Source organism: Triticum aestivum, chromosome 6B (genome assembly GCF_018294505.1).
Source record: "Triticum aestivum cultivar Chinese Spring chromosome 6B, IWGSC CS RefSeq v2.1, whole genome shotgun sequence".
NCBI lineage: Eukaryota > Viridiplantae > Streptophyta > Magnoliopsida > Poales > Poaceae > Triticum > Triticum aestivum.
Window position 1 is genome coordinate 277,059,048 of NC_057810.1, and position 12,344 is coordinate 277,071,391.

At 43.8% G+C, this 12,344-nt stretch overlaps 1 protein-coding gene across 1 annotated transcript; it reads right to left on the minus strand.

The window, feature by feature from the left end:
• Window positions 1-8,783: 8,783 nt before the first annotated feature.
• On the minus strand, window positions 8,784-10,239 carry LOC123139168 (uncharacterized). The gene is made up of 3 exons (XM_044558985.1): window positions 10,233-10,239; window positions 9,632-9,948; window positions 8,784-9,328 (listed from the first exon to the last, which is right to left on the minus strand). Exons 1-3 carry the CDS (start codon window positions 10,237-10,239, stop codon window positions 8,987-8,989), a joined length of 666 nt encoding a protein of 221 aa, XP_044414920.1. The 3' UTR covers window positions 8,784-8,986.
• Window positions 10,240-12,344: the final 2,105 nt, after the last annotated feature.

Consider the following 12,344-nt stretch of genomic DNA (forward strand, 5'->3'; position numbering starts at 1 on the left):
TAAAAGACTATTATCATGAACAAAGAAATATAATAATAACACTTTTATTATTGCCTCTAGGGCATATTTCCAACATTATTGAGATGAGAAAAGCTGGTATGAACTCGACCTCTTTTGTTTTTGTAAATATGATGAGTTCATCGTTCCTGATTCAGCTTATTATGAAGTAAATATATTTGCAATGACATTTAGAGATTATAGTTGCTTGTGCCATGCTTGATTAGCTATGAGTTATAATGGTTTACCTTGCGTGCCAACATGCTATTAGAATGATTATGATGTGGTATGATGGGATGGTATCCTCCTTTGAATGAATTGAGTGACTCGACTTGGCACATGTTCACGCATGTAGTTGAAACAAATCAACATAGCCTTCATGATATTTATGTTCATGATGGATTATATCCTACTCATGCTTGTACTCGGTGTAAATTAATTTTAATGCATGTTTATGACTGTTGTCGCTCTCTCAGTGGGTCGCTTCCCAGTCTTTTGCTAGCCTTCACCTGTATTGAGCGGGAATACTGCTTGTGCATCCAAACTTCTTAAACCCCAAAGTTGTTCCATATGAGTCCACCATACCTTCCTATATGCGGTATTTACCTGCCGTTCCAAGTAAATTTGTATGTGCCAAACTCCAAACCTTCAAATGAAATTCTGTTTTGTATGCTCGAGCAGGTCATGTTTCAACTAGGGCTGCCCATATCTTCCATACTAGGTGGGTTATTCTCAAGAGGAGTGGACTCCGCTCCTCATTCTCGAGAAAGGGCCGGTAACCGGAATGCCCAGTCCCATGATCCAAAAAGATTAAAGCAAATCAAAATAACTAAACAAAACTCCCCCAGGGCTGTTGTTAGTTGGAGGCACTCATTGTTTCGAGCAAGCCATGGATTGATGCTTGTTGGTGGTTGGGGGAGTATAAACCTTTACCATTCTATTTGGGAACTGCCTATAATGCATGTAGTATGGAAGATACAGCCATCTCATAGTTGTTGCTTTGACAACAAAAGTATGCCGCTCAAAATGCTATTCAATCTCTATTTTAAAATCGAGCTCTGACACCTCTACAAATCTCTGCTTCCCTCTACGAAGGGCCTATCTATTTACTTTTATGTTGAGTCATCACCCTTTTTATTAAAAAGCACCCGTTGGAGAGCACACTGTCATTTGCATCATTACTATTGGTTTATATTGGGTATGACTTGAATGAATCTCTTTTACCATGAATTACAATGTTTAGTCAGTCCTTGATCTTTAAAGGTGCTCTGCATTTATGTTTTGCGGTCTCAGAAAGAGCTAGCGAGATACCATTCTGTTATATCATGTTATGATTGTTTTGAGAAAGTGTTGTCATCCGAGTTTTATTATTATGGCTCGCTAGCTGATTATGCTATTGATATGAGTAATTGTGAGACCTAAGTGTTATTGTGAGTATGGTTAGTTCATAATATTTGCTGAACCTGAATGCTGGCTTTTCATGTTTACAACAACAAGAGCAAATAGAGCTTGTAAAAGTTTTTCTTTATCACTTTTAGTTTATCAACTGAATTGCTTGAGGACAAGCAAAGGTTTAAACTTGGGGGAGTTGATACATCTCCAACGTATCTACTTTTCCAAACACTTTTGCCCTTATTTTGGAATCTAACTTGTATGATTTGAATGAAACTAACCCGGACTGACGCTGCTTTTAGCAGAACTGCCATGATGTTGTCTTATGTGTAGGAAACAAAAGTTCTCGGAATGTCCTGAAAATCCACGCAGGCACTTTTGGAAAATATAAAAAATATTGGCAAAAGAATCAAGACCAGGGGCCCACATCCTATCCACGAGGGTGGGGGGCGCGCCCCCTATCTCGTGGGCCCCCGAGGCTCCGCCGACCTCAACTCCAACTCCATATATTCCGTCTCGCGGAGAAAAAAAACCAGAGAGAAAGTTTCATCGTGTTTTACGATACGAAGCCGCCGCCAAGCCCTAATCTCTCTCGGGAGGGCTGATCTGGAGTCCGTTTGAGGCTCCGGAGAGGGGGATTCCTCGCCGTCGTCATCGTGGACCATCCTCCATCACCAATTTCATGATGCTCACCGCCGTGCGTGAGTAATTCCATCGTAGGCTTGCTGGACGGTGATGGGTTGGATGAGATTTACCATGTAATCAAGTTAGTTTTGTTAGGGTTTGATCCCTAGTATCCACTATGTTCTGAGATTGATGTTGCTATGACTTTGCTATGCTTAATGCTTGTCACTAGGGCCCGAGTGCCATGATTTCAGATATGAACCTATTATGTTTTCATGAATATATGTGTGTTCTTGATCCTATCTTGCAAGTCTATAGTCACCTATTATGTGTTATAATCTGACAACCCTGAAGTGACAATAATCGGGATACTTCTCGGCAAGCTTTTGAATAGCGGACAGCGGACTGGTTGCGGATTAGGGTCCGCGTAGCGGAACGCGGATAGCGGGCGATATTGCGGGTCGTATGTCCACATAGCCAATTTTTAAAAAACACTCATAAATTTGAGATTGTTGTGTATGTTTCTAGGCCATTGACAAAAAATATGACACTTAAGTTGAGAAATCATCATTTATATAAGAATATAAACTATAGTTGAATAGTATTTGGTCGTGCAATCATGTAAGCAAGACACATTTACCAAAATAGATTACACAACGGAACAACAAGTACTTATATAGCGGGCGATATTGCGGATAGCGGACGATATAGCGGTCTAACAAGTGATATTGCGCCCGCATCATGACAACACGCTATTTTCTAACGCAACCTTGAACTAATAGCAGTAGGGTGATGCTACCGCTATTGCGGCCGCAATAGCGGAGGTAGTGGGCGCTATTTAAAAGCTTGCTTCTCGGTGATGACCGTAGTTTGAGGAGTTCATGTATTCACTATGTGTTAATGCTTTGTTCCGGTTTTCTATTAAAAGGAGGCCTTAATATCCCTTAGTTTCCGCTAGAACCCCGCTGCCACGGGAGGGTAGGACAAAAGATGTCATGCAAGTTCTTTTCCATAAGCACGTATGACTATATTCGGAATACATGCCTACATTACGTTGATGAACTGGAGCTAGTTTTGTGTCACCCTATGTTATAGCTATTACATGAGGAATCGCATCCGACATAATTATCCATCACTGATCCATTGCCTACGAGCTTTTCACATCTTGTGCTTCGCTTATTTACTTTTCCGTTGCTATTGTTACAATCACTACAAAATCCGAAAATATTACTTTTGCTACCGTTATCTTTATTATCATACTACTTTGCTACTAAATACTTTGCTGCAGATACTAAGTTATTCAGGTGTGGTTGAATTGACAACTCAATTGCTAATACTGAATAATATTCTTTGGCTCCCCTTGTGTCGAATCAATAAATTTGCGTTGAATACTTTACCCTCGAAAGTTGTTGTGATTCCCTACACTTGTGGGTTATCACACGCCAGTGGATATTTTGATGATCATGTTTATTTTCTCTCCCGTGTATCTCTTTCCCTAATCTTTCCCTAGAAATAAAGCACGGATTGACTCCATGGGTTCACCGTCACAATACACTTTCGCCCAGTCGTAATACGCTTTTACAGTTCTTATAACAAACTAATATAAACGAGGTGGTACTAATTTCGTCCGTCTGTCATTAGGAACTTTTTTTACGCTATATATCGATTTTCTGTCCTTCCACGCGAGACCTGTCGATCACATGGGCCTCAACCCACTCACGAGATGGCCCAGACAAAAAAACAACTATACCTGCATTACGTGGAGTCAAACTCCAGCCCTCCGCTTCAATGCTAGCGACACGTCCAACTAACCAAGCTTCACATTATGTGCAAGACTTCATGTTCGTTTCCTTCTTATATTGTCCCACCTCGCCCTCTTACACAAAATCTGATTGATTTTATATACACTTGCCGATTGATGTCAATAAGCCGCCTAGAAAATCGAGAAGGACTGGATCCGTCTCTCAAGATAAGAGAGACAGAGCGGATTAAGGAGTTACGACGCGCTTGCACGCATGCTGGAATCATTGTTCATCATTGATGCACATAAATTATGGACATTAAGACGTATGGCTGGCATGCACTTTTTTAGCGTTCTTTCTGGTAACTAATTTGAGACAAAGACTTCAAGTTGCTTCCTGTATCTCGGTACTGCCACATCTAATTATGTGTATGATCATTTTCTTTGGAATATATTCACAAAATAATTACTCACACGAGTAATCATCTCTGTAAAACTTGAGGTCTATCAGGAGTAAATATATCTCTCACCCCATTACTTGGAGCCAACAAATGTAATTATTTTGATTCGTATGGATTTCAAGTTAGTAGTGCAATAGATAGACACTCGAATACGACACAAATTATCAAATTTATTTTATACCCATTACAACGCACGTGCTCTTTTGCTGGTAAATGGAACCAAACAACAAGTTTATTTGTTAGAAGCGGCCTCTAAAGCTAGAAGGAAGCTAAGCTTGGACACATTGGCACCAAGGCTTGCACTGTATGGAGCATGCCTCTATAGGCTGTGATATCGCCTTATGGTTTTAGTATTTTAAATAGCCTTTTAATTTTTTTTTCTCAGCTTAAGTTTAAAAAAGTTTAATCTCTACCACCTCTCCACAACCTAAATTTTTAGTCTTGCACGATGTGTTCTTTTAGTAGCGAGGGTGCTATCAGATGAGATATCTTATCATTTAGATAGGATGGAGAAGGTGTAGGAAATCATTTGTGAAATTCAAATGAATTCCCGGCCATTGCCATCGAGCTTCATCGCATAGGACCTTTGTTATTTGATTCAAAATTATCCAACAATAATTACCTCTATCATATATTCCACACCGTCAGAAAAAAAAGCAATTGCATACAAATGTAGGAATGGTGCATGAATCAAGTAAAGATGAGATAAGGATGGCGTCCACCATCATCATAAGTCCGTAGAATTACAAGTCATTGTAAAAGGAGCTCACGAAGTAGCATTCTAGAGTAAACACGCTCATTGCCTTAGGATTGACCACTTTTATCGTGAATAAGTGAATAACGTGACTATCATTGACGATGATGGTGAAGAGGAGACACGACAATACGGATGTGTCACCACTAGGGACGTGAAAATGTTTGTTTATCCCGTTGCAACGCACAGGCATATTTCCTAGTCTCTCCCTAATAATAAAATATGGATTAACTTTGTCGAGTTTATCGTCACAATACATTTTCTTCTTATGTCATAACTTTTACAATTTATATGAATAAAATCATAATATAAACGAGGTGGTACTAAGATTTTCGTTAAGTACCGATCGTTTTCCCCTTTAACCCTTCCCAGCGGTCCGTGAGTTTAACGTATTGGGCCGCGGACCGCTCTGTAGTCTGTACGAGACAATGCTCTCCTCTTTCTCTCCCGTTTCCACCGCCGCGTGCATCACCTCACCTCTCCGCCGTGCCTCCTCCTCTTCCTCCCTGTGTTTTCTTCTTCTTACTTATCTCGTCGGAGCTCATTCCCCTCTCCCCTCTCTCTCTCTTTCTTCTCTCCAAGGACGACATGGATCAGGGGCTCGGCGCTGGATCCTGATTTGCCCAGCCGTCGCGCCACTCCAAGATGGATCCGTCCTTCATGCCCCGCCTGCTCCGCTGCCGGCCACGTCCACGCGGACGAGCTGCCTCCATTGCCTGTCGTTTCCCCGAGCCGCACAAGATCGGCCATGCAAGCCTTGAGTTCGTCTCGCGAGCCTCCAAGCCCCTTCTCCTTCGTATCCGCCCCGGACTCTTCCTCTTCCAGATCCACTAAAAGAATAGTCGCTCTCCTCTCGATGTCGCCGCTGCCGTCAAAATCTGCTAACCGTAGTACGAGGCAATGGCTGAAGACCTGAAGTGCTGCCCGGATGCAAGCCACAAAAACAAGGGCAAGTGCCCCGTCTACAAGCAGACCTCCGCCGGTCATGCCCCGACCCACCTCTTCTCCCATTCCACTGGCGATTCCCGCACGCATGTGACCCCCTCCTTGTTGTTGGAGACTTGGAGTACACTGACCTGGAGGCGCTGGCCATCGAGTTCCCCCGACACAAGCAGAAGGCATCCTTCCTTGGTCAGGGTCTCGAGAAGAGAAGTACGACGGGATCCATAAGCTCAACGCCAAGGTGAATGTTGCTACCACATCAGCCGGATATCGTAATTGGCTGCTGATATTTTGAGTGGATAGGCAGACCACGCCGGCGCGTGTGTCCAAGTCCTAGGTCATCACTTGCCTGGCAACAATGGCGAAGCCAAGAGTTCAAAGTTGTGATGTCAATTCATAATAGTGATGTCAAGTAGTTGTGTTTAGATTAATTCTACATTATTTTTGAAGGATTTCTACTGAATTTGTGTTAATCATGTGTAGTCAACTGACTACACAGAACACCCTTGGCACCGCCACTGCCTGGCAACGCACAAACGCAGCAACCAGCAGTGCATGGTCGCTTTGTTGAGAAGACCGAGCTTGGTGAGAAGAACCCGACAAGTAGGTCGAAATTCTGATTGGCGGCGTTCGAAAGTGACGATGGGTCAAGTGAATCTGCATCTTTAGCTGAAATTAGCCTCTTATTTTGTTTTCTTTCTCATCATCGTCTCAATTTTCACCGGACCGGAACTATATTAATACAACACATGTAGGCAAGTTGGACTTGGACACAGCGGAGACTGCATTGGGTTTGGTGGTAGGCTGATGGACACATGCAAGTCGCTTAGCCAGCTCCATGGAGTTCTAGCCGCTCATATGGACTGAGCAAGCTGGACAAATTCATGCGTGAACGAACATTGCTGCTTCAGATCTTGGCCGGTAATTAAGAGACTGTTTGGAGTCCCTCTGCTCCATGCTGCCGCTCCCGGAGCTGACGGAGTTTTAGTTCAAAACTGTGGAGTGAGTGAATCGGTGCTCCCCAGATTCCTAAAATCCAGGGAGCTGGTGGACTGCCGAACAGGCCCTAATACTGAACTTGACCCTTCATCGATATTAAAATACTTAACCTGACAGCCCCTACACCTCATGTTGATTGATCACTTTTGATTTGTTTATTTCATTTCCCTTTTGATATGGTGGTGATTTAAAGAGAGATGAAACTGGTGAGTGGCTTTTTTAGATCATCCCGGAGAAAGGCTTTGAGGAAGGAAGGGATGGTTCATGCCAAGATAGGTCTAAATTGATGGAAAAAAATTTAATAATCTTCTAACACGTCGTTTAATTGGAAAATTCATAATTTAAATATCCTAATATCCTCTCATGCATAACCATGTTCGTAAGTTAGTCCCAAGCAAGGTGATGATGGGGGCAGCAAAGGCGGACCGAGTTGGCAGCAGCAGGTGGAGTCACACCGGTTGCTGATTTGTATCGTCATCCAGAACTGTATTCTCCTTGCAGCAAGATCAAGACCATGAGTATCCAGAACTGTATTCTCCTTGCAGCAAGTTCCAAACCATGAGTATCCTTATCATTGAAGATTATTTTTCATCTTTCCAGTAGATTATGAACTATATAGTATATACTATTGCTAATAAAGCAAGATTACTTGTGAAATTATAGCTTTTTTGTGACTATTAATATTTTGGAAAAGTCATAGCTTTCTATACAAACTTGCATTTTTGTATTTATACCTTAGGAAACATTATCGAATTCGACTAATAGTTTTCTATCAGGACATGCCTTTTTTTCTTCAGCTATGTAATTTTGTGTAGTGTGGGTAGACATATTTTTAACATGATTTAGTTTTATCCTAATGGCATAGAAAGCTGTTTCTTTCACTACCATGCAATGCTTTCTTACTATGAATAATTCCATCATTCACCACTTGTTCAAGAAGAGATATATTGGAGTTCAGGTCCGTGGTCCGTGCCATTCAAGACCACGGTCTATATAATAATGTAAAAAGACTGAGCACTGTCGTGAAGAACTTATCAAGTATGAAAAGTTCTGCTCCACATGAGTGCATTTTAAATAGGACCTAACATTTTGGCATAATCCATGCCAAATAGAGTTATGCAATGAGCGAAATGCAACCAACATTGTTGAATCCATAGTTTAGCTTTCACTTCCAAATTTGCCAAAAAAATATAATCAGTAATCACATTTATGTTTATTCCATAGAGCCAGCGGTCAAAAGTTGTGAAAGATAGACTTGAAACTATTAACATGTTCACTATTTGACAGTTAAGCGAGTGAAGCTTGGAAACTGTACAAGAAAAAGAGGAGGCTGAGAGCCAAAGATTGCGGAATATTGTGATTAGTTGGAGGCTCTACCGAGGTATGCATATTTTATATTGTTCCGATGAAAAATGATTATCTTTATTTTAGCCATGAACCTCATCCTATTGTTCTACCTCTACTTTTTTTTTTTGCAAAATGCTCTACCTATACATTGTCTCCTCTTGGTTTTCATAACCTCTTATCTTCACGCTTGCAAACAACTTCATACTTCCTACAATCACCAATCAGCATGCTGCGCTCATTTGTAGGTTGCGAAAATATTTTTCCGTTGCAATGCACGGGCATATTTACTAGTAATAATAAAGCACGGAATGACTCCGTGAGTTCACCGTCACAATACGCTTCTTTCCGTGAATTTACGCTTTTAGTTTAAATTTAAAACATATATGCGAGGTGGTACTAATTCGGGAAACCACGCAGTGTTTTTGTCGGGTCCACCGTCGCGACAGGTTTGCATAAAAGTCCCTCGTGTTTTAGATATTCAACCTATGTTTTTAAGGCGGTAAGGCGAGGCGAGGCACTGGGGGGGCGCCTCACCGCCTAAGCGCTAAAGCGTAAGGCGAGGCGACGCCTTAGACACGTGCATATATAATATATGGCAGCCAATTAGGAGATTTAACAACTAGCATTAACTTAATAAATTGTACATACATATATAATAGATGGCCACCAATTAGGAGATTTAACAACTAACATTAACATATAAACTGTTACCAAAGCATAGGCCTCAAATCATCTTGTGTATATGACAGAACGGCGCCTTTGAAGTTCAGCTTCATCCTCCTCATCAATATATCGCTCCATAGCTTTAAACTTTCTAGTGTTTAAGGAATTGTGCATCTCTATCCTAATCTCCATGGATGCCTCGGGACACTTATCCGCATCACTGGAACCCCCAGAAAAGTGCTGCTTTAGCCTTCTCACTCCACCATGGACTATCTTGCCACACAATGTACACTGGAGTAAATCTTTCCTCTCTAAATCTGGCCAGAACCCATACTTCCAGGCTGGATCATCTGATGTAGCTCTTCTCCTAGGATCATTGGCTAGATCCATCAGAGCAGGTACACCTGGCTACTGTCAAAGAAAAAGAGAGAAGAGCCAAATCACTAGAGCAGCCAGATCAAGCATGGGGAAGGAGAGAAGCAGTGGTGGGGCTGCTGCCTTGTGGGTGGAGAAGCAGATCTGGGAAGAAACAGATGCAGATGAGGAGCGGGCAAGCACATCTAGCTACACTGCTGTGCATAAGAGAGGCAGCACCTAACAGTTAGTAGAGGAGCTGTGCATAACAGAGCAGGCAAGCATGGCAAGCTACACTGCTGGATGGAAGAAAGAGGAGAGGGGGAAAGGGGGGAGAAGAGAGGGCTGAATTCATACCTTGATGTGGTGCTGATCTGCTGGAAGAGGGTTGCGCCAGAGGAGGATGGGGAGGAGCTGCAGCCAGAGAGGAGGGGGAGGAACTGTGGCCGGAGGGAGGAGGCTGGCGGCTGCCGCAGATCTGAGGAGGAAGCCTCCGTCAATGGTCCAGAGAGGAGACAGGAGAGACCTCTCGCGTCGATTCACTCTCTCTTTCCCCTTCTCATAACTGGTCGCACCTAAACCAATGTTTCCCGCGCCTGTGTTCCCGCCCAGGTCAGTTTTCCCGCCTGCAATCTCTGTTTCCCTGCCTGACAAGCTAAGGCTTCCGATTTGGTCTGAGGCGTGCAAGGCGGCGCTAAGGCGGACGCTTCAGACGCCTTACAGCCTAAGGCGGACACCTTACACGACTGTCTAAGGCAAGGCCGACGCCCTGAGCCTGGAGGGCGCCCTGACGCCTAGGCGTCGCCTAAGCTACGCCTTACGGACGCCTTAAAAACACAGTATTCAACCCACAGTCCTCCTACTAAGTCAACCGAACCGGTAGAGGCGAGAGAAATGGGAGAAAATAAATCCACACGACAAACTTGCCTTCCATCTTCTTCCTAAAAAAAAAACTTGCCTTCCATCTCCGCCTCCAACGCGCCGCCACCCCCTGCCACACGAAAAAAAATTATATGAGAGCAGGTCTCACGGTTTGCAGGTGAGACCCGCCCTGATAAATGACATGTGACATCCATAAATCACAAAGCATCTAATCTCTTCTTCCTGATTTCAGGCCGGGGTGGCTGAAGACCTGGTCTCGTAGAATTCTTTTCCCTGCCACACCACCGTGCGCCGCCGACCCCCGCCACGCGCCGCCGCAGATGGCCTCCTCCACCGTGCGCCTTCCCCACCCCTGTGGCTTTCCACCACCGGCGACACTCGACGCCAATGCCGCACCTTCCCCCAACCCTCCTCTCTCTCGCCACGACCTGACTCCGTCGTCCTCCACTACCAGCCCGACACCATGGACTCCGTGCGCACGGGGCCCTACGAACAGATCTTCTGCCCCGACAACTTTGTCTTCGGCCGGTCCAGCACCGGCAACAACTAGGCCAAGGGCCACTACACGGAGGGCGCCGAGCTCATCGATTCCGTCCTCGACGTCGTCCGCAAGGAGGCCGAGAACTGCGACTGCCTCCAAGGTACTTTCCCCTTTCTTCAGGAGTCGCTCCTACTCTGTTCCGCAGATTCCGGTGAGTGATTCTGACTTCTGTTCATGTGCTTGTCGTTAAGCTTCCAGGTGTGCCACTCCCTCGGCGAGGGCACCGGTTCCGGCATGGGCACGCTGCTGATTTCAAGATCAGGGAGGAGTACCCGGACCGGATGATGCTCACCTTCTCCGTGTTCCCATCTCCGAAGGTCTCTGACATAAAGGTCGAGCCCTACAACGCCACCCTCTCGGTTCAGCAGCTGGTGGAGAACTCCGACGAGTGCATGGTGCTGGACAACGAGGTGCTCTACCACATCTGCTTCCGCGCCCTCAAGCTGACCACACCTAGCTGTAAGCAGATCTGTGACATCAAGTTATATTACCTACCTACCTGTACTTTTTTTTTGACTGAATACCTGCCTGTACTTTTGTTACTAATGTGAATGGTAAATGATCATTATGCTGGCAACATGGTGAATTATAGCACCGGAGACTGGACTGTCAATTGTCGAAGAAGCTTGTTTATCAATTGTCATATTGTGGTAGTTTTGTTCGGTGATACAAACTGACTGCATGTAGTCTCGGAAATGCTGTCAGCAACTTATCCTAACTGGTTGAAGCCATTAGTTAATTATATCACCTGACAGCCATCTAAGTAGTGGCTTATTCATCTAAGTAGTGACTTATTCTGTTTTACGTTGAAGAAGTTCATTTTCCAAATTTTGCAAGTTTTATTTTGGTCATTACTGCAGCTTGTAGTGTCCACAATGCAATTACCAACTTATCCCAACTGGGTTGATGCCATGTTGGAAGCTGATGTTTAATCTGCTGAGAATATGTTCATTCTAGAGATGATTTGAGTTCCAGCCGAGGTTCCAATCTCGCTTACTTCGCCGGAACGCCGTCCACTAGAACTCTAGCCGAGGTACCAATTATCAATCGTTGTTTTAGTGTTTCCACATGAATCTCTTGCATAGTCTCGATCATGCCCACCTGTGCAACGGCCTTCATCTTTTCTGTGGTATTTCAGCAGCTTTCATAATTAGTTTGTCCCCTATAGTATTATATATGCATATATGCTTAGTTTTATGAACAAAAGAGATAGAGGATTAATACACTAACTGTGGCTTGTCAACTTTGTATTGGTTTTTTGACCGGGATTCTGGTACAGAGGAACAGTGATTTGTGATAGTCGCAATTAGTAGAAAGCTAACTGTAAAATCATGTGCTTTGCAACTCTTGCCACAATCATGTATAGAGGATTAGTTCAGTTTAACTAGCAGGGATTCAGATTGCTCTACTGTGGCACACATTGTCAATTAGTTAAGCAATGTCAAAATAGAAGTGCAGATTTGGTGGCAAAACATTCTATAGGGGAGCAGTTAACCGGTTTGTTGTTACAAGGTGCTCTGGTTTTTGTAGCAGACCAATTGGCTGCAGCTTGTACTTCTAATCGTGATTTTTTATTAATGTGAGATCTAGGCGCAATAGTTCGCATGCACAACTTGGAGGCAATCCTGAAAAGGAGGAGAGCACTTG

Coding starts and splice junctions, on each gene's coding strand:
- LOC123139168 (XM_044558985.1), bottom strand. Junction 9,329..9,631: donor CAGATCAGCACCACATCAAG/GTATGAATTCAG, acceptor CTTTGACAGTAG/CCAGGTGTACCTGCTCTGAT.